This window comes from Dendropsophus ebraccatus, chromosome 1, assembly GCF_027789765.1.
Source record: "Dendropsophus ebraccatus isolate aDenEbr1 chromosome 1, aDenEbr1.pat, whole genome shotgun sequence".
NCBI classification, from domain to species: Eukaryota; Metazoa; Chordata; class Amphibia; order Anura; family Hylidae; genus Dendropsophus; species Dendropsophus ebraccatus.
Window position 1 is genome coordinate 233,077 of NC_091454.1, and position 27,501 is coordinate 260,577.

The 27,501-nt window shown below is 51.8% G+C and overlaps 1 protein-coding gene across 9 annotated transcripts in view; it reads left to right on the plus strand.

Moving 5' to 3' along the window:
• Window positions 1-27,501, plus strand: part of PTPRO (protein tyrosine phosphatase receptor type O) — a 314,106-nt gene that overhangs the window by 216,879 nt on the left and 69,726 nt on the right. For all 9 annotated transcript variants that reach the window (XM_069963523.1, XM_069963520.1, XM_069963516.1 and 6 more), the window contains exons 13-16: window positions 693-832; window positions 6,102-6,234; window positions 7,589-7,709; window positions 8,073-8,141. In XM_069963523.1, coding sequence (XP_069819624.1) covers window positions 693-832; window positions 6,102-6,234; window positions 7,589-7,709; window positions 8,073-8,141 — 463 coding nt within the window. The remainder of the gene's footprint in view (window positions 1-692; window positions 833-6,101; window positions 6,235-7,588; window positions 7,710-8,072; window positions 8,142-27,501) is intronic.

The following is a 27,501-nucleotide window of genomic DNA, read 5'->3' on the forward strand; positions in this document are numbered from 1 at the left end:
ATATGAGGGGGTTAGGTGAGTGTGCGGGGTCATCTTTGCTGTATTTGGGGGAGTAGGTGAGTGTGCGAGGGTCTTCTCTGCTGTATATGGGGGGGGTTAGGTGAGTGTGCAGGGTCTTCTCTGCTGTATATGAGGGGTTAGGTGAGTGTGCGAGGGTCTTCTCTGCTGTATATGGGGGGTTAGGTGAGTGTGCAGGGTCTTTTCTGCTCTATATGAGGGGTTAGGTGAGTGTGCGAGGGTCTTCTCTGCTGTATATGGGGGGTTAGGTGAGTGTGCAGGGTCTTCTCTGCTCTATATGGGAGGTTAGGTGAGTGTGCGGGGTCTTCTCTGCTGTATATGAGGGGTTAGGTGAGTGTGCGAGGGTCTTCTCTGCTGTATATGGGGGGTTAGGTGAGTGTGCAGGGTCTTCTCTGCTGTATATGGGGGGGGTTAGGTGAGTGTGCGAGGGTCTTCTCTGCTGTATATGGGGGGTTAGGTGAGTGTGCAGGGTCTTCTCTGCTCTATATGGGGGGTTAGGTGAGTGTGCGAGGGTCTTCTCTGCTCTATATGGGGGGTTAGGTGAGTGTGCGAGGGTCTTCTCTGCTCTATATGGGGGGTTAGGTGAGTGTGCGAGGGTGTGTATTACCCACATTATGATGAGATGAATCCTTTGTGGCATCTGGTTGTGTTTGTGATTTTTTTGTCTATCTCAGATCCTGCGCCTCCTAAGTCTCTTTATGCCGTCAACAAGACGCAGACGTCGTTCACTCTGCTGTGGGTAGAGGATGGTTTCTCTGATCACCACGAGGTGATCTGCTGGCGTGTAGATCCAGAGCAGAGCCAATATGAGAAGGTAAGGGAAGCGCTGATCCAGTGTTAGGATTAGGACAGGTGAGCCCTGAAGCTGGCACCCGCCCCGCTGTCCCTACCTTCTTGCCTCAGATGCTCTAAAATAGCAGACAACTGCTCTCGCGCCCGGCCAATCAGTGTGTTGCCCTGCCGCAGCCACTGATTGGCCGGGCGGGAGAGCAGGACGCCGGGACCCCGTGGAGCGAGGAGGTAATGTATACAGAGCTGAGCGGGAGGCGGCCGGCATCAGAAGGGGTTAAGTGGCCGGCAGATTTACATACACCCACCGGGGGCAGGAAGGCACCCTCTACCCCGCAGACCACCCCTTGAGCCTTGCCAACCCGTTTTGCTCGCCCTCAGCCAGGTTTATCTCCAAACTCACCACAGCAAGCAAAGATGGCGGCCGCACCAGCCACACGGCGCACCACACAGAAGACCATCCCGGCTCTCCTGGAGCTCAGTCAATCTCTGCTGGAGATCCTAAGAACCCAGCCCGATGACTGACAGACACCTCCGGTGTCTCAGGCACCGGATCCCTCGGCACCCTGGCCTCAGACGCGCTGCTTGCTGAGGTGAGAAACCTCCTCCATGCCCTCTCTACCAGTGAGGAACTTACGGCACAGCTGGCCCGCATGGAAGAACGACATGAGGGAGACATGGTAGAACTGAATTCCTCCATCTCCTCCATCACCGGTGCAGTGTCGGGACTGGAATCCCGCCAAGATGCCACAGACCAGGCACTCTCCTCCCTGACCCCCAGAGTGGATGCCCAGGCTGCCGTGCTGAGAGATCCGAACTTCCACGTGGACGACCTCAAGAACCGGGGTCGCCGCAACAACGTGAAGATCCGCGGCCTGCCAGAGGACGTCGGCCCGAAACGCCTCACCCGTGCCGTCCGCTACATCTTTAACCGATACCTGGGGGACCCCACCAATACTCACATTGAGATGGACCGCACGCACAGGGTAGCAGGCGCGCGTCCTCCCCACCGGAACCGCCCGAGGGATGTCATGTGCTGGGTGCATTTTTTACCAGGAAAAAAAAGCACTTCTCCAGCGCGCCTGGGAGATGGGCCCCCTGGCCTTTGAAGGCTCCAAGATAACGCTCCTTCTGGACCTGTCCAGGCGCACTCTCGCCATGCGCCGCCTGCTTCGACCCCTCCTGAATGCTATAAAGGATGCGGGAGTGTCCTACAGATGGGGCTACCCCTTCCATCTCATCATTCGCCAGACCGGGAGCACTTACATCCTCCGAACGCCAGCAGACTTACCCAAAGCGCTGAAGCTACTCGGCCTATCTTCCCTGCAAGTACCGGACTGGACGGTGCCGGACCTCCCGCTCACATCTCCTGGCACTGTTCCCCGAAACCGGTCACCTTGCTCGGAGCCGCGCAGGTCCCGCTCCCCTATCCGGAGAGTCCCCCGCATCCGCGAGAACCGTTCTCCTTCCTGACGGAGACCCGCTGACTGACAGTCCTCAGCTGCTGCTGGCCTGCACTTGTTGACCTGTGCCCTGCTCCTGCCGACATGGACCTAACCGGAGACCCTTTACTGCTGTGCAAACTCTGCTACACATGGAGGTACCGATCTTGCCCCCGTTCATGGTTCGCGATCCCCGTCCCTAACCCGGACCGTCTGCTTTGCTCAGACCCACGTTGCCTCCAGTGATGGTGAGGATGGTGACTGAACGGCATCATTTTCCCTCTGCCTCCAGGATACTAGCCTGCCCCCCCTACCATCCCTCCCCCTGAGGGCCCCCCTGGAGCCAAGGACTATCCTCCGCTCCCTGCGGTCACCTCCATCACCCCTTGGCAGCCCTACACCATCCCCCTCCCTCACGCCCATCCCCCCCTTTCCCCTTAGCCCTGGACATATGTTATGAACCCCTTAACACCGCCCAGAGACTCTGAGATGGACATCACGACGACCGTGGAACGCCAAGGGGCGGGAGTGTAATTTAAGTGTAATGATATGTGCCGATATGCTAACCGACCCCCATTGTACCCTGTCTCTTCCCCCTCCCCCGCTCCCGCCTAAGCCTCATCTCTCTCTTCCTCCCTACCCCCCTACCCCTTCTTCCTTTCCATCTCTCTTCGCCTCTTCCCTCTTCCCTTTTATTTTCCTCCGAAGGTAGCTCCTCCCTGAGACATGTCTTCGGTGCTGTGTTATCTATCAACGCACAAGGTCTGAATGTCCCGGAGAAGCGTACCGCTTTGCTACGCCTTTTATGGGCAAAAAGGGCCTTGGTGGTCTTCATCCAAGAAACCCATTTCTGCGAAGACCAGGTGCAGAGAATATCAGATTGTTGCTCCCCTGACTCTAAAACTAAGGGAGTGTTGCTTTTGTTTGCCCGCTCGGCCCCATGGGAGTTTCTGGATCAGAGGCTGGACTCTGAGGGACGGTTTCTCTTTGTGAAAGGGAAAATGGCGGGCACTCTGTGCACCTTTGGCATGGCATATTTTCCCAACATAGGTCAAACGGCTTTCTTGGAGCAATGCCTCTCAGAGGTGGACAACTTCTTTGAAGGTATGATTGTTCTCGGGGGTGACTTCAACATGGCTCTTGACCCTCTCCTTGACTCTTCTTCCGGTCACTCTACTCTCTCTTTCTCTTCCCTGCGACGGGCAAAGCAAGCTCTTCACTCCTATCAACTCATGGACGCCTGGCGGCTTCTCCACCCCCGAGACAAGGACTACACTTTTATCTCACACCCACATAAAGTATACTCTCGTATTGATTACTTCCTGGTTTCCCACACACACTTAGACCATGTAAGCGTGGCCTCTATGGACCCGATTTCGTTCTTGGACCATGCAGTAGTCTCCCTTTCTCTGAAGTTTGCCCCTCCTCAGCCTAGGTCATGGCGCTGGCGCCTGAACGAGACCTTACTTAGGGACCAGGGGGTCCTTGCCGAAATTTGTTCCGACCTGGACAACTATTTCTCCTCCAACGTTACCCCGGACTTATCCCCCCTGGCAGTGTGGGAAGCGCATAAATGTTTCATAAAAGGCACATTTATCATTTAACATAACATCATTCAACATTAACATTTAAGTTGGCGTCCTGTCTTAAGAAGGAATGGTCAGCTAAGATTGTAGCAATGATTACGCGGATCGCAAGCTTTGATAGACAACATAAATGAACCCTCGCCCTAGCCACAGGGGCAGAGCTAGCGGCCTTGTGCGGCAAGCTGCGAGATCTTACCTTTGCGGATGCCAAGGCCTCTCTAGCACGCTGCCTCAGTCATTTCTATGAGTTCGGCAATAAGCCAGGCAAGACCCTAGCTCGAGCCCTGCGTTTGCAAAGAGCCCGTTCGTTTTTACCCCACATTACATCGCCCTCAGGCTCCAAACTGACTCTCACCTCTCAAATTGCTGAATCCTTCCAGGATTATTATGTCAATCTCTATGATCTACCGCCTGCCTCCTCCTCGACAATTCCGACATCCCTCCCCTCTGCTGTTGCCTCCTATCTCACAGCCTCTGGCCTTGCGGTCTTGCCTGAGGAGAGTGTGTCGACGCTTGAAGCCCCCATTGCGGCTACTGAACGGGAATGGGCGCTCAAGACGTCCCCTTCGGGTAAGGCCCCTGGGCCAGATGGGTTCACTCTGCCCTACTACAAGACTTTCGGCCCCCTACTCCGTGACCACTTTCTCTCCGCCTTCAATTCTGTTTCCACTGGCTCCCCTTTCCCTGCCGACGCCCTACGTGCCCATATATCGGTCATCCCTAAAGAAGGTAAAGACGCCTCACAATGCCAAAATTACCGTCCCATCTCCCTCCTGAACCTAGACCTTAAATTCTTCTCCAAAATCTTAGCGGCTCATCTCACCCCCCTTTTGCAAACCATAATACACCCGGACCAGGTGGGATTCATGCCCCTGCGGGAGGCTCGGGACAATACCATCAGAGCCATTAATATAGCTCATTATGACCGTTCCTCGGCCCTCCCCACTATGTTCCTGTCCACGGACGCGGAGAAGGCCTTTGACCGACTAGGCTGGCCTTTTTGCGAGGCCCGGTGTGGCCATCTTTTGCTGACCTTAATGACATATCGGACCCCGCCCCCCTGGGGTTCTGGAGGTCTCTGCAGCTTCACCACTATATCCTTACCCTCCCAATGCCGACCTGCTTTGCCCGGGCACTCACCCAATTCGAATCTCTTTGCCTGAGCTCAGGCCCCCATAGACACACTCTTTCTCAACTGTATGCAATGCTGGATTCCCTCCCAGAACAGCCTCCCCCTTCCTTCCTTCCTTCCTTCCTCACTGCCTGGGAAGAGGACTTGAATACCTCTTTCTCTGCGGCGCAAGTGGACCAAGTGTTCACATGCAAACACTCCTCCTCGATCTCTTCTCGTCTCCAGGAAGCTGGGTATAAGCTACTCTCCCGGTGGTACCGGATTCCTACCGCCTTTTCCCGATTTTCCTTGAAGTGTCCCCACAATGTTGGAGGAATTGCGTCGGAGAAGGATGCCTTTTACATATATTTTGGAGCTGTCCCAAATTAACTCCCTTCTGGAGGTAAGTGTGGCGTATTACCTCCACATTAACTGACCACCAGCTTCCTTTCTCTCCTACGCTATTCCTCCTACATCTGTCCGACATTCCACCCAGAAGCCAGTAGAAGAGATCAAACGCATGGAGGACCTCACTGCACGATCGGAATTCCCGATTCTATCGGACTTGATTTTACTGGGATCAGTTCACCAACACTGCCGAATATAGATCTTTACTGGCTCAGTGAGGAGCCATCTATTCCCCCACTCCCCCCCTTCCCTGTACTCCAATTCACAGCCCTATGGACGCCATGCTCCCCTCTCACCCTCTCTTCTCCCTTTCCTCCTTATCCCCTCTTTCTCCCCTCTCCATCCTTCTTCTTGGTTTCGCGTTGAGCGCTAGCTCACTCCCTACCCTTACTGATGGTAAAAGCTAGTTTTGTATGGGAGCCTTGGATTGTTTCGATCGGCCCGTTTTCCCGGTCACGGGCCTATGTTTGCATTTCCCTTGTTTTCAGTTTGTATGAGTGCCTTTGCGCCCGTAAGGACGCCAGATGTTTCTTGTTTCCTTTTACTGTAAAATGTGAAAATTGAATAAAAATTTAGAATAAAAAAAAGAAAAAGAATATCTGTGTGTGCGTGTGTGCGTGTGTAGAATCCTATAGAATTATCTGCTTGTGTGTGTGTGGAGAGTTCTATAGAATATCTGTGTGTGTAGGGTCCTATAGAATATCTGCTGATGGTGTGAGGCCCTCACTCTGATCGCTTTGTTCTTAGGATCCAGTCACCGTCTTTTCACATGTGGTAACAATTGGCAATCTCCACCCGGGGACGTCATATAACTGCAGCATCTGCTCGGTCAGCCACCACACACCCAGTGTCCCCACCTACATCCTGGTCTCCACGCTAGGTAAGTGCCACTGTGGCCTCTACGATCATTCACTTATTTGTATATCAGGAAGAATGCTGACTGGGCACAGCCATGGACCACATTGCAATGTCATCTGTAGGGTTGGTGGGCTCCTCTCAGGTCTGGGGGGATAGGAGGCTGATGGGATTGGTGGGCTCCTCTCAGGTCTGGGGGGATAGGAGGCTGATGGGATTGGTAGGCTCCTCCCAGGTCTGGGGGGGATAGGAGGCTGATGGGATTGGTAGGCTCCTCTCAGGTCTGGGGGGGATAGGAGGCTGATGGGATTGGTGGGCTCCTCTCAGGTCTGGGGGGGGGGGGGCGTTATAGGAGGCTGATGGGATTGGTGGGCTCCTCTCAGGTCTGGGGGATAGGAGGCTGATGGGATTGGTGGGCACCTCTCAGATCTGGGGGGGATAGGAGGCTGATGGGATTGGTGGGCATCTCTCAGGCCTGGGGAGGCGGGGGGGGTAGGAGGCTGATTGGATTGGTGGGCTCCTCTCAAGTCTGGGGGGAGATAGGAGGCTGATGGGATTGGTGGGCTCCTCTCAGATCTGGGGGGATAGGAGGCTGATGGGATTGGTGGGCTCCTCTAAGATCTGGGGGGGGGGATAGGAGGCTGATGGGATTGGTGGGCACCTCTCAGGTCTGGGGGGGGGGGGGGTTATAGGAGGTTGATGGGATTGGTGGGCACCTCTCAGGTCTGGGGGGGGGGGTTAGGAGGCTGGTGGGGATGGTGGGCAGTTCTCTGGTCTGGGAGGAATAGGAAGCTGATGGAATTGATGGACTCCTCTCAGGTCTGGGGGGGATAGGAGGCTGATGGGATTGGTGGGCTCCTCTCAGGTCTGGGGGGATAGGAGGCTGATGGGATTGGTGGGCACCTCTCAGGTCTGGGGGGAGGTTGATGGGATTGGTGGGCTCCTCTCAGGTATGGGGAGGGGGTGGTAGGAGGCTGATGGGATTAGTGAGCTCCTCTCAGGTTTGGGGGGGGGTTATAGGAGGTTGATGGGATTGGTGGGCACCTCTCAGGTCTGGGGGGAGGGGGGGGGGCTAGGAGGATGATGGGATTGGTGGGCTCCTCCCAGGTCTGGGGGGGGGGTTTATAGGAGGGTGATGGGATTGGTGGGCACCTCTCAGGTCTGGGGGGGGGGGGGGGGGTTGGGAGGCTGATGGGATTGGTGGGCTCCTCTCAGGTCTGGGGGGGGATAGGAGGTTGATGGGATTGGTGGGCTCCTCTCAGGTCTGGGGGGGAATAGGATGCTGATGGGATTGGTGGGGTCCTCTCAGGTCTGGGGGGAGGGAGGGATAGGAGGCTGATGGGATTGGTAGTAAATTATCTGTTGTGTCTTATCTGTAGTTGCGGAGTTGAACCCCAATGTGGTGGTGATTTCGTTGCTCGCCATTCTCAGCATCCTCCTTATCGGGCTGTTGTTGGCGACTCTGATCGTCTTACGCAGGAAACATCTCCAGATGTCAAGGTAACTCCCACCGGCTGTGCCATCCGCCTGGCCCCAGACCACTCCCACCCACCGGCTGTGCCATCCGCCTGGCCCCAGACCACACTTCTGTTTTGATAATTCCCCTTCCTCAAATCTTTTATCCTGTAAAGAATACACCACCTCCTGCAGGGTACACAGCAGTCATACCGTCACAGGAATCCTGTGTACAGTTATAGCCCAGTATGAAATAAGTGCATGTGTGTCAGTATATATGTATATGTCGGTGTATCCATATATTGGAGTGTACATAATGGTATATATCGGTGTGTGTATGTGTATCGGTTTGTCTTGTATCTCACAGTGTACATACTGTAGGTGAACATATATCTTGCTTTCCTGCAGAGAATGTGGGGCTGGAACTTTCATCAATTTTGCCACATTGGAGAGAGACGGAAAACTTCCATATAACTGGTAAGTGCCGTGTCTTCTCTTCAGTATATCAGTGTATACGCCCAGTATATGTCTTCTCTTCAGTATATCAGTGTATACGCCTAGTATGTGTCTTCTCTTCAGTATATCAGTGTATACGCCCAGTATGTGCCTTGTTCTCAGTATATCAGTGTATACGCCCAGTATGTGCCTTCTCTTCAGTATATCAGTGTATACGCCCAGTATATGTCTTCTCTTCAGTATATCAGTTTCCCTTACGTCCTAAGCAGCAGCACATAATGGGGAAGATTCTATCTTCCTGCAATGATAGGAGAGATGGTAACAAGCAATAAAGAGTTAATTGCCCCGCCTATGCTGACCTCTAGCCTCCTTGTGTTTTTTTCTGTCCTTCTGTAGGACAGGTGGTAGGAGGAGAGCAGGCTCAGGCCTATGTGTGTCCTTCTGTAGGACAGGTGGTAGGATAGGAGCAGGCTCAGGCCTATGTGTGTCCTGTAGGACCGGTGGTAGGAGAAGAGCAGGCTCAGGCCTATGTGTGTCCTGTAGGACAGGTGGTAGGAGGAGAGCAGGCTCAGGCCTATGTGTGTCCTGTAGGACCGGTGGTAGGAGGAGAGCAGGCTCAGGCCTATGTGTGTCCTGTAGGACAGGTGGTAGGAGGAGAGCAGGCTCAGGCCTATGTGTGTCCTGTAGGACAGGTGGTAGGAGAGCAGGCTCAGGCCTATGTGTGTCCTGTAGGACAGGTAGTAGGAGGAGAGCAGGCTCAGGCCTATGTGTGTCCTTCTGTAGGACAGGTGGTAGGAGAGCAGGCTCAGGCCTATGTGTGTCCTGTAGGATAGGTGGTAGGAGGAGAGCAGGCTCAGGCCTATGTGTGTCCTGTAGGACAGGTGGTAGGAGGAGAGCAGGCTCAGGCCTATGTGTGTCCTGTAGGACAGGTGGTAGGAGGAGAGCAGGCTCCGGCCTATGTGTGTTTCTCTGCTCTCCTTCCAATAATTCTTCTTTTCCACATGGTCGTGTGGAAAGGGAGAGTTTTTTGTATATGTATTTTGTTTTCTATCCTGCTTTGTTGTGTACAGAGCAAAGATTTTATTTTTCTTATGGAAGCAGCCGCCATCTCAGTGATCGCTCAGCTTCTATGCTCTGGTCAGTAAGTATTATGGCGCCATCTCAGTGATCGCTCAGCTTCTATGCTCTGGTCAGTAAGTATTATGGCGCCATCCGCTGCCGGGCTGCACGTGGCTGCTAACCATGGCGCTGCTCAGACAGGACGCCGCTCGCCTGGTGTCTGTCCTCACTCTTCAGAGAGGTAAGTCCTAGTCATACGGCCTCTTCTGTGAGGAGCTGTATGGTGCCTGTGCAGGCTCTCTGCCTGGAAGCCTGACCTGTATGGCAGGAGGCCTGTGTGCAGGCTAATGAATATAAAGTTCATGAGATTTATAATAGTTTATAATTTTTATTTTTTTGCCTATGGGAGCTCTGTGAGACAGTTCTGCTATGTGATCATGTGGTCTGGGTCCTGCTATGTAATAATACAGTGACAGCTATGGATCTTCTATATGTGAATGCTGCCTTAGATAAGAGCTGTTAGTTGTGCGGCCACTGAGCTGTTTGTGCACCTGGTTGCTGATTTCTTGCACTGACTGCATACAGACACACACAAACAAACACTGCACACATAACTAACCCGCCGCCTGGAATAAAAACACGGGATACTGTATTTCCAACTTTTTGCTGGGTGGAGATCGGCCACAGCATTTATTTCTTAAATAACATTCTCCACAACTTTTCCAACCAACGGGCACTACGTGCCGAACTATAACATAGCATACGGTGCACCGACGGCGGACTCCCACCGTGCGCGTCCGTTCAGCTATCACCACTGGGTAAATTTCCGCTGCTGTGACTTCGCCATTAACACCATATCTGAAATACACAACGCTTCAGTTTCCTTTCCCCAAACAGTTTGAACCAACATATATGTATGACTTAGTTGTACTTAACACCCATATTTCCATGTAAAAACCATTTCAAATACGTCTATATCTGCATATAATTATGCCGGTGTATACAGTATATATATTTTTTTTTATTGTTAACAAGGGGAGGGAGGGAAAACGGCACCAGGGGCTCTTGTGGACTTGTGGGAACCAGGAAGCCCGCTGAGTAAGTTAAAGCTAACTCCGCCCCTAGTGCAATATCATAGGCCATAAAGCCCGGGAATTCCTCCTATAGGGCTGCTGTGGTAAAGAGGGAGGAGAGGGAGAGCCAGTTCGCTAACATTTTAACCCCTCACAGGCGGCCCCATGTTTCTCAGAAAGGGGGGGGGGGGGAGTGCCGCATGCAGTCAGCCCTCACCTTCCCTATTCAGTAAGGTGCGATACAGACTGCATACAGACACACACAAACACTGCACACATAACTAACCCGCCGCCTGGAATAAAAACACGGGATACTGTATTTCCAACTTTTTGCTGGGTGTAGATAGGCCACAGTATTTATTTCTTAAATAACATTCTCCACAACTTTTCCAACCAACGGGCACTACGTGCCGAACCATAACATAGCATACGGTGCACCGACGGCGGACTCCCACCATGCGCGTCCGTTCAGCTATCACCACCGGGTAAATTTCCGCCACCAAGGAGCCCGTGTACCCCTACACGGGGCTCCGACCTCCACCCAGCAAATAAAGGGCCTGCTCGATCCCGTCCTGAAGGCCCGACAAGAAAATGTCCGTCCCGATCTTGTTCAAGTGAACGCCATCCGAGGACATTAGGCTCCTGTTGTCCCCTTCTAGTAATCTGTGGCAAACCACCACCCTGGAGCGGGAGCGAACAAAACGAGACATCCTAGCGTTAAGCGACCGTCTTGCACCAGAACCATTTCGGAGAAAAGCAAACCAAATCTCTCGATATCCGCTCTCATGAGGGTCATCAATTCTCCAATCTTCATCTGGCACAGGTCATTGCCCCCTGCGTGGACCACTAGGATAACCGTGCCCGATACCGTGCCCGCAAAGGACATAACCTTGGATAGAATCTGACACCACCTTAAGCCTCGTATCCCCCTCCATGACACTTTGATGATCCTGAAGCCCAGCCTTCTCCCTCCGGGACGAATGTCAGCCCTTTGACTTGCACGAAAGATATAAGAGTGCCCAACGATAAAAACTGACGGGAGAACCACATCTGAAAGAAAAACAAAACCATCATAACAACAACTCCGGACGAACATATCGCGCGAAGCAAGCAGAACGCCACCGGCCAATTCTCATCACATCCGCCTCCGGGTGGCCAGCCCTGGCCGCCTCGGTAGCAGCCCCAATTCGGAAAGAATGAGTCCCGAATTCCCGGGGGGAGTAACCCAGGGCAACTATAATTTTCTTAAATAGAGACCGAAACTGAAACGCCGTTAACGGAGACCCGTCCTCGTGCGTAAAAAATTGCTCGCCTGGGGCCCTGCAGCCTATGTATTCATCAAACAGGGCCACTGGACATGAGGGGCCCGCAACGGCACGCAGCGGCAACCACGCGCCCCGCCCGTAGCAATCCGTCTTTGACCACCTGACGCGAATGCGAATGGCCCCATCGCCCCGAACTACATCGGAAAAAAGAAGGCCACCGGGTTTTGGTTTGGACAGGGGAAGCAACTCCCCCACCCGTAGTGCCCCGAAAAATGCGATGCAAAATGCCACAGCAAACAGCTTCGCTTCATAGGGGGACCCGCAAGCCGAGGGGCAGTGCTCAATTATCCGTGAAAGCAGCTGGAATGACACCGGACAGCGCAAATCGACCCGCCGCTTCTCCTTCATCCACCCTTTGAGCGCCTGCCGCAAGACGAACGCCTTCGTCACATCCTCCCAGCCCATTAGCTGAAAAAAAGAAAGCCACCCCTGACAATCTGCGCTGCGCGAGGGAAGCCGAGACGCCCTGCGCCCTTAAATCCAGAAAATACTCAGTTGTTACTTCCAATCTCACAGAGGAGTTACCAGCTACATTACGCGTACCTACCAACGCGCACCACTCAGCCCAGGCCTTACCGTGATGACGCCAGGTGGCTGGCGTAACTGAAGATGATACCAACGACATTAGTTGCTGCTGACCAGGTCCCACAGGTGAGCCGGGCACCGCCTGCCCACTTCCACGGCCCCAGGCAGTAGGGATCGAAATTCCTGCCAATGGAATCGAGACAATGCATCAGCAACCACATTTTCAACCCCCGGGACATGACTGGCCCTAAAGTAGATATTGAATTCTAAACATCTTAGCACAAGATGCCGTAGTAGACTAATGACGGGGGGAGACCCGGAGGAAAGGCTGTTAACACATGAAACAACCCCCATATTGTCTGACCAGAAACAAATGTGCCTGTCAGCCAACAAGGGGCCCCACAATTCTACCGCTACTATGATGGGGAACAGCTCTAGTAGCGTAATGTTCTTACATAGCCCCGATTCCTGCCAGCCCCGCGGCCACTCCTCGGCGCACCAATCTGCACCGAAAACAGCCCCGAAACCAAAGGAACCTGCCGCGTCCGTAAACAGGGCTAATTCCGAATTAGTCAGTCTTGCAGACCTAAGGCAGGTGCGACCGTTGTATGTGCGGAGGAAATGGTGCCACACGGAAAGGTCCGCCTTAAGCGTGCGAGTCAAACGAATGCGGTGGTCTGGACGTTTTGCCCCCGAGGTAGCCATAGCTAATCGCCTGGAAAAATTCCTGGCCATGGACATGATACCGCATGCAAAAACTAGCAACCCTAATAGCGATTGCAATTGCCGAAGAGTGACCTTCTCAACACTCAAGAACCCCTCGATCAAATCCAACAACTGGAATAACTTGTCGGTGGGAAGACGGAAAACCATTGTCAATCTCGATGCCAAGAAAAGAAAGCCTGGTGACAAGGCCCTCCGTCTTTTCCACCGACAAGGGAACCCCGAATCGTGACATGAAAAATTGAAAAGTGGACAACAAATAATTACAAACCCCCTCCCCCGCTGGACCCATGAATAAAAAATCGTCGAGGTAATGAATGGCTGAAATGTGGCCGGTCTCGTCATGTACCACCCACTCCAAAAAGGTGCTGAAAATCTCAAAGTAGTGGCACGAAATAGAGCAGCCCATCGGCAAACACATGTCGTAAAAGAATTCGCCTTCCAGTAAACAACCGAGCAAATGGTAACATTCCGGATGCACCGGAAGCAAACGGAAGGCAGATTCTATGTCCGACTTGGCCAGCAGCGCTCCCCTACCTGCACGTCTCACCAGCATGACAGCCCTGTCAAAAGAAACATAGGACACGGATGCATCATCAGACGATATGCCATCATTTACAGAGGAACCCCTGGGGTACGACAGGTGATGTATAAGTCTAAACTTCCCCGGTTCCTTTTTGGGGACCACCCCCAAGGGCGACACTCGCAGGTTGCGGAACGGGGGGGAACTAAACGGACCCGCCATCCTACCCAGTGCCACCTCCCGTCCCACCTTCTCGCGCAATACATCAGGATGGTCCCGGGCCGACCTCAAATTTTCCGCAAACGAGGGGGAACTGGAGTAAATGAACGGGATGAAAAACCCTGCGTGGAAACCCGCGCGTAATACCCCTGCCTCTGACTTATTGGGGTACCGTTCGAGCCAAGGGGCCATCGCGGCTACGCTCACCGGCGTCCTTGATCTCGGAAGAGTAAGATTTGGGTACTTGCTTAACGGGGGGTCTGGAACATCTCGCTGCAGCATGAGCCCCTCCGCAGGAGGAGCTTTCGTGCTTAAACTTACAGAGTCCAGCGAACCTGCAGTGGCCCTCGTTAAAGAGCCAGCAGGTTCCCGGACGCCGCACGGCCACTGACCCTGAGGCGGCAACCTGCCCTGGACCAGTGGCCCCGCTGGGAAAGGGCGCTTTCGAAGTGAGCATTAACCGTAGCCACACGTCCGTGGCCTTGACCCCCCAGCCAATCTCTGGCTGAAGGGCTAGGCGCCGACGGAAATCCTCGTCATAGCGCCACCAAGCGGTGCCACCATGAGATTTATAAGCTCCGTAAATACTGTCCATGTACCCGAACAGTTCTGAGCAACGCTCCGGGTGCCTCTGCCCCATTACAAAACCCAGAACTGCGAACGCCTGTAACCAATTATTCATGGTCCTGGTGACCTTGCCTAGAACCCTGTTAGCATCAGTGAGCTTGCGTCTTTCACTGTCAACCGTATGCTGGTCGACAGACACCAGGGACCAGATGTCAATATACTGATGCGACCAAATTTTTTCTCTCGTGTCGTTGTCCAAGTGAGCCCCTAAAGGGCTGATGCCACAGAACAACGCATCCTTGTGAATACCGGCTAGACTAGGTGTGGGGGTTTTTTGCGATGAAGCCGGGGACCCCGATACGGAGGCATCAAGCTTACCCAATATAGATTTTAATGCAGACACCACGTCCGCCTCATTCGGACCCCCTGACCCCCAAGCTTCAGTAAAACCAAACTCACCGGCCGGAGACGGAGGCGGGGATCCCAGGGGAACTGCCGGCTGCACAGGCTGCTGCACGGATGACATCGCAGGAACCACCGCTGGGAGACTCGGTGCATCTGGAACCAGGCTCCCCCTCCTGGAGGAACGCGATGAGGCACCCCTTCTGCCACGATATCTGGACGGCCGCCAGGCCACCTCAGAAGCGCTAGTGAACCCCTCAGACGAGGAGGGAGAGCGCCACCGAGATGACCTGGAGCGCCGTGAGCTCCGAGACTCCCTGGAACGATGTCTGGAGCGCCAGTGATGGGAACCAGAGGAGGCACCACGGTGGCGGCGCCGTGAGCCCTGGGAAGAACCGGATGATTGGGATCTCCTGCTGTCCCGACTGCGATGCCTGCGGGACCGGGATCTAGTGACGCGGGAGCCACCCGCTGCCGGCAGGGCCCCGGATATCGCTGGCGCATGTACACCCGCTGCAGGGGGAACTAAAGCTGCCAATGCAGGAGGGGCCTCATTATTGGGGTCACCATCAAATAGCTCCTGTGAGGTGGCCAACTCCGAGGGGGGAACCTCCGATGGAGCTGCTGCAGCGATGTCCTGAACTTTTTCAGGCTGGTGTGAAGGGATAGGGGAGTCCCCAGACCCAGAGGACACACTGGCAGAGCCTCCCATATCAGCCCAAGGAGTGGCTCTGATCAGCGGAGCAGGGGGGGGCAAAAATGGGGGACCACCAGCCGCCACAGCCGGGGGCACTAAAACAGCCGCGGTGGGGAGTGAGGCCCTAAGTGAGGGGGAAGGACGGACAGTGCCCGGCTCTGCGGCTGCGAGAGCAGTGCAGGAGGACCCCGCTATAGCCGCCTGACCTACTCTGAAAGCGGTGGAGTGTAGGTGACCGCGGGATGCTGCCGCCGCCTGCTGCGGTAATCTCCGACTTCTGCCGCGCGCTCGGGCGGAAAACGGAAGGGCCGGGGCTGAGCCGTGCAGGGGGGGCGGGAATGACGAGCAGACCTCCGTCCCTCGATATTCTGCACAGCCGTATCAGGAACCGGAGGGGGACCGAACTCCGACAAGAAGCTGCGAAGCCAGCCCTCACCCTCCGACTAGGCACGCGCCCTAAGCGCGGCCCGCAGTGTCTCATCGGCGGACGCCATGGGGACCACAAAACGGCACCAGGGGCTCTTGTGGACTTGTGGGAACCAGGAAACCCGCTCAGTAAGGTAAAGCTAACTCCGCCCCTAGTGCAATATCATAGGCCATAAAGCCCGGGAATTCCTCCTATAGGGCTGCTGTGGTAAAGAGGGAGGAGAGGGAGAGCCAGTTCGCTAACATTTTAACCCCTCACAGGCGGCCCCATGTTTCTTAGAGAGGGAGAGAGGGGGGGAAGTGCCGCATGCAGTCAGCCCTCACCTTCCCTATTCAGTAAGGTGCGATACAAGTTGCTGGTTGTGTATTGGTTGCACCTGGTATCTTTCTTACACTTACACTGCTTTTTCTTGTTGCATTGAAAGCTATGAAACTGCATTGTGTGTACACAACCCTAGATTTGCTAGGTGTGTATTGGTGACACCTGATGCGTGATTCATTACACCTGAGTGTGATTCCTGGCTCTAGTTCTGCGATTGAAGGATGCAGTGAAGCTGTGAGACTGCAGTGTGTGAACACAAGCCCAGAGTTGCTAGGTGAATATTGATTCCTTGCTCCAGTTCTGCTGTGGAAAGATGCATTGTGTGAACACAAGCCTAGAGTTGCTATTTTTTTTATTACACCTGATGTTTCATTCAGTACTGCTATTGAATGAGGCAGTAAAGTTACGAAACTGCGTTGTGTGAACACAACCCTAGGATTGCTAGTGGTGTATTGATTGCACCTTACATGTCATCTATAGCTCTGCTTTTGTATGATGCAGTGAAGTTTTGAGACTGCATTGTATGAACACAACCCTAAAGTTGCTGGTTGTGTATTGAGCATCTGGGATCTTTTCTAGCACGGTTACTGATATTTAATGTTGCATTGAGGCTATGAAACAGCATTGTGTGTACACACCCCTAGAGTTGCTACATGTATAGTACTGCTATTTTTAAAAATAAGTAAAACTAAGATATTGCAGGGTATGATCACAACATTAGAGTTTCTAGTTGTGTACCGAGTATACCTGGTGGCTGTCTTACATTAGTTCTGCTATTGAAACAATGATCCATTGAAACAATGAGGCTGCATTGTGTGAACACAGCCTTATGCCCCTATTCCACGAGTCGTTTGGAGGAGCAAACGAGCGCTATTAGTGCTCGTTTGCTCCTCGTTCCCCGCTCGCTGCCACCGCTATGCAACGCGGCGTCAGCGAGCGGGTGAGTGTGGGAGGGGCGGCGGGGAGCTGCTGGGGGGGCTGCCCGGGGGATTGCTGATCGTCCGGGCAGCCCATAGGATACAGCAGCGCCTGCTGCCGATGCTCCTATTCAACGGAGCGACGGCAGCAGATCGCTGCTATATCAGTCGCTTGTTTTTCAACATGTTGAAAAACAAGCGACTGCAACGATCAGCCGACATGAACGATGTCGGCTGATCGGTGCACTCTATTCCACGGGACGAATATCGTTCGTAGCGGCCGATATCGGCCGAATACGAACGATATTGCTCCTCTAAACGACCCGTGGAATAGGGCCTTTAGAATTGCTAGTTGTGTATCAGCTGCTCTGAGGTATCTGGTTTTCTTGCACTACACAGCAGTCTGTTACCTCTTTACCTGGCGCAGGTTTATTATCATTTTATCTCACTTAATGCAGGAATCTAATGTCCAAAGTCTCAGGGTGAGGAAACCTTTGGGAAAGCTCAGTCACTTATGTGTGTATCCTGCAAGAGTCCACATCCAGATGGCAGTGGGATTCAGTTCTGTTTGTAGATTGTATCTTCATTGTAACCCATTACAGAAGATGCTATAGTGCTTACTTCTGAGTATGCGTGTCACTCCACGCTTGGAGAGGAGCATTAGACTTTGCCAGAGATGGATGTTCTTTCTAATAATACTCTATGTACCATGAGAATCCACCTGAATGGATTGGGGACACTCTGAGGAAGGACTCTTCCTTACAGAAAGGTACAATCTCTGCCCCAGTCTGAAAAGGAGAAGGAAATCCTCCCTTGTTCCCCATTCTATAGAAGTTTCCAGCATGGAAGGTACTGGAAGAAATGATGGATCCGTCACTAAAAGGGATCATCCATCTCAGAGGTCTTGTGGATGGGGACAAAGAAGCTTGTGACTAAATCTTCTCTGGCAGCACCTGTGGGTTTACCTTATGACGCCATATTCTCGTCAGTTTCCGATCCAAAGAAGGTAAGTTGTTGGTGAACGTCCATAGATCTACAGTTCTAAGCAAAGAAGGTTCCATATGGAGAACATACGCTCTGTGCTCCCTCTCCTAAAGGAGACTAACCATGCTAGTTGTGAGAGACACATATCTACATGGACCTGGCTACAGAGAAGACTGCATACACCTGCATGTACCTGGCTACAGAGAAGACTGCATACACCTGCATGTACCTGGCTACAGAGAAGACTGCATGTACCTGGCTACAGAGAAGACTGCATACACCTGCATGTACCTGGCTACAGAGAAGACTGCATACACCTGCATGTACCTGGCTACAGAGAAGACTGCATACACCTGCATGTACCTGGCTACAGAGAAGACTGCATACACCTGCATGTACCTGGCTACAGAGAAGACTGCATACACCTACATGTACCTGGCTACAGAGAAGACTGCATACACCTGCATGTACCTGGCTACAGAGAAGACTGCATACACCTGCATGTACCTGGCTACAGAGAAGACTGCATACACCTGCATGTACCTGGCTACAGAGAAGACTGCATACACCTACATGTACCTGGCTACAGAGAAGACTGCATACACCTGCATGTACCTGGCTACAGAGAAGACTGCATACACCTGCATGTACCTGGCTACAGAGAAGACTGCATACACCTGCATGTACCTGGCTACAGAGAAGACTGCATACACCTGCATGTACCTGGCTACAGAGAAGACTGCATACACCTGCATGTACCTGGCTACAGAGAAGACTGCATATACTTGCATGTACCTGGCTACAGAGAAGACTGCATACACCTGCATGTACCTGGCTACAGAGAAGACTGCATACACCTGCATGTACCTGGCTACAAAGAAGACTGTATACACCTGCATGTACCTGGCTACAGAGAAGACTGCATACACCTGCATGTACCTGGCTGCAGAGAAGACTGCATACACCTGCATGTACCTGGCTACAGAGAAGACTGCATACACCTGCATGTACCTGGCTACAGAAAAGACTACATATACCTGGCTACAGAGAAGACTGCATATACCTGGCTACAGAGAAGACTGCATACACCTGCATGTACCTGGCTACAGAGAAGACTGCATACACCTGCATGTACCTGGCTACAGAGAAGACTGCATACACCTGCATGTACCTGGCTACAGAGAAGACTGCATATACTTGCATGTACCTGGCTACAGAGAAGACTGCATACACCTGCATGTACCTGGCTACAGAGAAGACTGCATACACCTGCATGTACCTGGCTACAAAGAAGACTGTATACACCTGCATGTACCTGGCTACAGAGAAGACTGCATACACCTGCATGTACCTGGCTACAGAGAAGACTGCATACACCTGCATGTACCTGGCTACAGAGAAGACTGTATACACCTGCATGTACCTGGCTACAGAGAAGACTGCATATACTTGCATGTACCTGGCTACAGAGAAGACTGCATACACCTGCATGTACCTGGCTACAGAGAAGACTGCATACACCTGCATGTACCTGGCTACAAAGAAGACTGTATACACCTGCATGTACCTGGCTACAGAGAAGACTGCATACACCTGCATCTATCTGGCTACAGAGAAGACTGCATACATTTACATGTACCTGGCTACAGAGAAGACTGCATATACCTGCATGTACCTGGCTACAGAGAAGACTGCATATTCCTTTGCATCTTTCTGAAATCCCCTAGGCTCCCTTTACATTCACTAAGGTTACCTGCCGGGCCTGGTATATACATATATCTATCCTAAGATAAGAAGGGAAGTAGATGGGACACTCCTATGTTATGTCGGCTGTAGTCACCATCTGGAGAGAATCCAAGATCACCATTGTCCCCTTCCGGCACGAGTGATTGTTAATTGTCAAAAACTTAAACTACTATATTTTCACCAACCCGTAACCATTCCTGGGTCAGGATTCCTAGAACTCCCCAATTGGTGTCCCTTCACCCAATGATGATTGTCAGGTCTCATGACGTCTGCAAGCAACGAATTGAATAGGCAGGTTGGCATATGTATCCCCGTGCAGCAGATGCTGTCAGTATGGGACCAAAGAATAAACAGCCTACATTGGGTTATGGTTTATACCCACAGATACAAGGGCCTCAACATTTTCTTCAGTCAGTGGCAGACCAATCTCGTCCTCAAAGTGGATGGAGGCAACCACCGATCCATCTAACAAAGGGTGAGACAGGCGAAGAAGACTTTGTTCCTAATAGAAGTGGCTGTCATCCAACATGTGAGAGATGAGTGCGGTAAGTGAGCTCCAGTCCACTTCAGCACATCAATATATGGGGAAGCTATCGGAGTAAGATCCAGAACCCATCTACAGTGGTGCATATCCATCTATGGGGAAGCTATCGGAGTAAGTAACACATCTACAGTGGTGCATATCCATCTATGGGGAAGCTATCGGAGTAAGTAACACATCTACAGTGGTGCATATCCATCTATGGGGAAGCTATTGGAGTAAGATCCAGAACACATCTACAGTGGTGCATATCCATCTATGGGGAAGCTATCGGAGTAAGAGCCAGAACCCATCTACAGTGGTGCACATCCATCTATGGGGAAGCTATCGGAGTAAGATCCAGAACACATCTACAGTGGTGCATATCCATCTATGGGGAAGCTATCGGAGTAAGATCCAGAACACATCTACAGTGGTGCATATCCATCTATGGGGAAGCCATCCGAGTAAGAGCCAGAACCCATCTACAGTGGTGCATATCCATCTATGGGGAAGCTATCGGGGTAAGTAACACATCTACAGTGGTGCATATCCATCTATGGGGAAGCTATCGGAGTAAGTAACACATCTACAGTGGTGCATATCCATCTATGGGGAAGCTATCGGAGTAAGATCCAGAACCCATCTACAGTGGTGCATATCCATCTATGGGGAAGCTATCGGAGTAAGTAACACATCTACAGTGGTGCATATCCATCTATGGGGAAGCTATCGGAGTAAGTAACCCATGTACAGTGGTGCATATCCATCTATGGGGAAGCTATCGGAGTAAGTAACACATCTACAGTGGGGCATATCCATCTATGGGGAAGCTATCGGAGTAAGATCCAGAACCCATCTACAGTGGTGCATATCTATCTATGGGGAAGCTATCGGAGTAAGATCCAGAACCCATCTACAGTGGTGTATATATATCTATGGGGAAGCTATCGGAGTAAGTAACACATCTACAGTGGTGCATATCCATCTATGGGGAAGCTATCGGAGTAAGTAACACATCTACATTGGTGCATATCCATCTATGGGGAAGCTATCGGAGTAAGTAACCCATCTACAGTGGTGCATATCCATCTATAGGGAAGCTATCGGAGTAAGTAACACATCTACAGTGGTGCATATCCATCCATGGGGAAGCTATCGGAGTAAGTAACACATCTACAGTGGTGCATATCCATCTATAGGGAAGCTATCGGAGTAAGATCCAGAACACATCTACAGTGGTGCATATCGATCCTCAGAGCTGCATGCGATCAGTAGCATTACTGTTAAAAGCAGAAGCAGTTTTTTGCATGGACCAAGAGATCTATCCAGCAACCAGGGAAGTCACAATACCTTAATGTAAAAGGCTAAAGCCATGATATAACCCTGACAGAAGAATGGTCTCTGGACCAGGAGATGTTCTAGTGAATCGCCAGATATTACAGCGACCCATTGGTCCCATGGCCATTTCGGGTAAGACCAGGATGCGTGGTTTTAACTCCTAAAAACTACTGTGGACAACAATCAGTAGAAGTCTTGTAAGAAGACAATACAGGATCAGTCTCATTAATCCTGGTAGCCACAGATTGGCCCAGGAGGTCATTGTGGTAATTGTTGTTCTCTCCTGATGAATATGTCCAAAAAGACATTTTGGAGACTTCCCCAGATTCCTCACCTACTGCCCCATGAGGACGGATTATGTCTGGCCAATCACCAGATATTATGGCGACCCTTACGTGGACCTAATGGCCATTTCGGATAACGCCAGAATACGTGGTTTTTACTCCCTAAAACTGCTAGGGACGACAACCCGTAGTAGTCGTGTAAGGACAAGACAGAATCAGGCCTCATACTCCTATAGCTCAGGAAGGCATGGCTGTTCTCTCCTGATACAGGTGTCCAAGAGGCCATTTTGGAGACTTCCCCAGAATCCTCAGTGTCACAGAAGGGCAGATTGTGTCGGGGTCTGGACCACCTATGATTGACGGCCTGAAGATTGACAGGCCTGATGAGCTGAGGCTTTTTAGAATTGGTGGTAAACATGATTCTGCTATTAAGAGCAGAACCCACAAAGAGAACGTCCCTGAGGGTGAAGGACATTGTCTATCCTGGTGTGAAGAATCGGACTTCTCCCATATCACTGTCTATAAAGGCGATCCTTCGATTTCTCCAGGATGGGTTTGAGAATGGGCTGAAGCTGCGACCGTCACAGTCCATGTCTCTGCTCTTTATGCTCTTCCAGACAGCTGACTGTCCCATAAATCCCTAATACACAGATTTATTAAAGCTACGCAGAGGATTAAAGCAACTGTAATGGATCCAACCCCAGGTGGGATCCGGGACTCGTCCTTCATCACCTTGCACGGCTCCGTTTTGAGTTCTTATCTTTAGTTGAATTATAATACCTGACCCTCAAGGTGCTTCCTAGTAGCTATTACATCTGCTAAACGCAGGAGGATGTTCAGACATTAGGAGCCACTGAACCAGATCTTGTTATCCTTCAGGACTTTGTCTTTTACCCTTAAGGTTCCTTCCTTATCCAACATTACTCCGCAGATTGAGTTACCTGTTTTTGCCTAAATTCCTCCAATGAGGAAGCGTTACAACCGCGCTCTCTGGTTGTGGGCGGAGCCTTGAGCCTGCGCTCTCTGGTTGTGGGCGGAGCCTTGAGTCTGCACTCTCTGGATGTGGGGGGAGCCTTGAGCCTGCACTCTCTGGTTGTGGGCGGAGCCTTCTGCCGGCACTCTCTGGTTGTGGGTGGAGCCTTGAGCCTGCGCTCTCTGGTTGTGGGCGGAGCCTTGAGCCTGCGCTCTCTGGTTGTGGGCGGAGCCTTGAGAGTTTATTTAGTGAGAACCAGAGAAGTCAGAAGATTTTATCTGTATCTTTTTCAGGAAGTAACAGTGATTGGAGTCCTCAGCCACTTTATCCAGATGGATACGGCAGACTCTGTGTGTTACCAAGAGGTGAGAGTCCAAGTACCTGAATCCATTAAGGCCCTTACCACAAGGGCAATGTCTACATCCTGGGTGGAGGAGATGTGCATTCTCATTGATCAGATATACAGAACTGCATTGTGGTCTTCTTATACTTTTGGACATTAGAACCTCTGGGCAACCAATCTTGGTAAAGCGGTTCTCATGGCTGCTGTATGATTCTCCCCCCATTATGTGATCTTGCTATATCCCCATTATGTGCTGCTGCTTAGGACGTAAGGGAAAGGGGAATTTTATACTCACTGTAAATTCTCTTTCCTGTAGTCCGAAGCAGCAGCACAAACTAACCCTCCCTATAAAAGTTTATGCATCATACCCTGAGTGTTTTGGGTTATGTTTTCCTAGATCATTAGTACACAAGGAGGCTGGGTCAGCATAGGGCCTTATAGGCGGGGCAATTATTGCTTGTTACCATCTGTCCTATCATTGCAGGAAGATAGAATCTTCCCCATTATGTGCTGCTGCTTCAGACTACAGAAAAGAGAATTTACGGTGAGTATAAAATTCCCCTGTATGTGCCTTGTTCTCAGTATATCAGTGTATACACCCAGTATGTGCCTTGTTCTCAGTATATCAGTGTATACGCCCAGTATATGTCTTCTCAGTATATTAGTGTATACGCCCAGTATATGTCTTCTCTTCAGTATATCAGTGTATACGCCCAGTATGTGCCTTGTTCTCAGTATATCAGTGTATACACCCAGTATATGTCTTCTCAGTATATCAGTGTATACGCCCAGTATATGTCTTCTCTTCAGTATATCAGTGTATACGCCTAGTATGTGTCTTCTCTTCAGTATATCAGTGTATACGCCCAGTATGTGCCTTGTTCTCAGTATATCAGTGTATACACCCAGTATGTGCCTTGTTCTCAGTATATCAGTGTATACGCCCAGTATATGTCTTCTCCGTATATCAGTGTATACGCCCAGTATATGTCTTCTCTTCAGTATATCAGTGTATACGCCCAGTATGTGCCTTGTTCTCAGTATATCAGTGTATACGCCCAGTATGTGTCTTCTCTTCAGTATATCAGTGTATACGCCCAGTATATGTCTTCTCTTCAGTATATCAGTGTATACGCCCAGTATGTGCCTTGTTCTCAGTATATCAGTGTATACGCCCAGTATATGTCTTCTCTTCAGTATATCAGTGTATACGCCCAGTATGTGCCTTGTTCTCAGTATATCAGTGTATACGCCCAGTATGTGCCTTGTTCTCAGTATATCAGTGTATACACCCAGTATATGTCTTCTCAGTATATCAGTGTATACGCCCAGTATATGTCTTCTCTTCAGTATATCAGTGTATACGCCCAGTATGTGCCTTGTTCTCAGTATATCAGTGTATACGCCCAGTATATGTCTTCTCTTCAGTATATCAGTGTATACGCCCAGTATGTGTCTTCTCTTCAGTATATCAGTGTATACGCCCAGTATATGTCTTCTCAGTATATTAGTGTATACGCCCAGTATATGTCTTCTCTTCAGTATATCAGTGTATACGCCCAGTATATGTCTTCTCAGTATATTAGTGTATACGCCCAGTATGTGTCTTCTCTTCAGTATATCAGTGTATGGGCCCAGTATATATCTTCTGTCTCCCCCATAGCAGGATGCTGCCACCACCATGTGTCACTGTCTGTCTCCCCCATAGCAGGATGCTGCCACCACCATGTCTCACTGTCTGTCCTCCCCATAGCAGGATGCTGCCACCACCATGTCTCACTGTCTGTCCCCCTCATAGCAGAATGCTGCCACCACCATGTCTCACTGTCTGTCTCCCCCATAGCAGGATGCTGCCACCACCATGTCTCACTGTCTGTCTCCCCCATAGCAGGATGCCGCCACCACCATGTGTCACTGTCTGTCTCCCCCATAGCAGGATGCTGCCACCACCATGTCTCACTGTCTGTCCCCCTCATAGCAGAATGCTGCCACCACCATGTCTCACTGTCTGTCTCCCCCATAGCAGGATGCTGCCACCACCACCATGTCTCACTGTCTGTCTCCCCCATAGCAGGATGCTACCACCATGTCTTACTGTCTGTCTCCCCCATAGCAGGATGCTGCCACCACCACCATGTCTCACTGTCTGTCTCCCCCATAGCAGGATGCTGCCACCACCATGTGTCACTGTCTGTCTCCCCCATAGCAGGATGCCGCCACCACCATGTGTCACTGTCTGTCTCCCCCATAGCAGGATGCTACCACCACCATGTCTCACTGTCTGTCTCCCCCATAGCAGGATGCTGCCACCACCATGTCTCACTGTCTGTCTCCCCATAGCAGGATGCTGCCACCACCATGTCTTACTGTCTGTCTCCCCCATAGCAGGATGCCGCCACCACCATGTCTCACTGTCTGTCTCCCCCATAGCAGGATGCTACCACCACCATGTCTCACTGTCTCCCCCATAGCAGGATGCTGCCACCACCATGTGTCACTGTCTGTCTCCCCCATAGCAGGATGCTGCCACCACCATGTGTCACTGTCTGTCTCCCCCATAGCAGGATGCTGCCAGCACCATGTCTCACTGTCTGTCTCCCCCATAGCAGGATGCTGCCACCACCATGTCTCACTGTCTGTCTCCCCCATAGCAGGATGCTGCCAGCACCATGTCTTACTGTCTGTCTCCCCCATAGCAGAATGCTGCCACCACCATGTCTCACTGTCTCCCCCATAGCAGGATGCTACCACCACCATGTGTCACTGTCTGTCTCCCCCATAGCAGGATGCTGCCACCACCATGTGTCACTGTCTGTCTCCCCTATAGCAGGATGCTGCCAGCACCATGTCTTACTGTCTGTCTCCCCCATAGCAGGATGCTGCCACCACCATGTCTCACTGTCTCCCCCATAGCAGGATGCTGCCAGCACCATGTCTTACTGTCTGTCTCCCCCATAGCAGGATGCTGCCACCACCATGTGTCACTGTCTGTCTCCCCCATAGCAGGATGCTGCCACCACCATGTCTCACTGTCTGTCTCCCCCATAGCAGGATGCCGCCACCACCATGTCTCACTGTCTGTCTCCCCCATAGCAGGATGCCGCCACCACCATGTCTCACTGTCTGTCCCCCTCATAGCAGAATGCTGCCACCACCATGTCTCACTGTCTGTCCCCCTCATAGCAGAATGCTGCCACCACCATGTCTCACTGTCTCCCCCATAGCAGGATGCTGCCACCACCATGTCTCACTGTCTGTCTCCCCCATAGCAGGATGCCGCCACCACCATGTCTTACTGTCTGTCTCCCCCATAGCAGGATGCTGCCACCACCATGTCTCACTGTCTCCCCCATAGCAGGATGCTGCCACCACCATGTGTCACTGTCTGTCTCCCCCATAGCAGGATGCTGCCACCACCATGTGTCACTGTCTGTCTCCCCCATAGCAGGATGCTACCACCACCATGTCTCACTGTCTGTCTCCCCCATAGCAGGATGCTGCCACCACCATGTGTCACTGTCTGTCTCCCCCATAGCAGGATGCTGCCACCACCATGTGTCACTGTCTGTCTCCCCCATAGCAGGATGCTACCACCACCATGTCTCACTGTCTGTCTCCCCCATAGCAGGATGCTGCCACCACCATGTCTCACTGTCTGTCTCCCCCATAGCAGGATGCTGCCACCACCATGTCTCACTGTCTGTCTCCCCCATAGCAGGATGCTGCCACCACCATGTCTCACTGTCTGTCTCCCCCATAGCAGGATGCTGCCACCACCATGTGTCACTGTCTGTCTCCCCCATAGCAGGATGCCGCCACCACCATGTCTTACTGTCTGTCCCCCACATTCTGTTCTTCTTTACCTCTCACCAAGGCTCTTCTCCCACAATTACTTAGTTTGGCTCGACGGCCAGGTGGAGGAAGAGCTGTGATCGTCCCAAACTTTTTCATGTAACTCCGCTGTACTCTTAAGAACCTCGAGGGCTGCAGAAATGCTTCCGTAACCTTGGACGGATCTCTGCCTGTCCCAATCCTGTCTCTGAGCTCCTTGGGCAGATCTGTGTACACTCCTGTCTCTGAGCTCCGTGGGCAGATCGGGGTACAATCCTGTCTCTAAGCTCCGTGGGCAGATCTGTATACAATCCTGTCTCTAAGCTCTGTGGGCAGATCTGTATACAATCCTGTCTCTGAGCTCTGTGGGCAGATCTGTATACACTCCTGTCTCTGAGCTCCTGGGGCAGATCTGTATACACTCCTGTCTCTAAGCTCTGTGGGCAGATCTGTATACACTCCTGTCTCTGAGCTCCTGGGGCAGATCTGTATACACTCCTGTCTCTAAGCTCTGTGGGCAGATCTGTATACAATCCTGTCTCTGAGCTCCTTGGGCAGATCTGTATACAATCCTGTCTCTG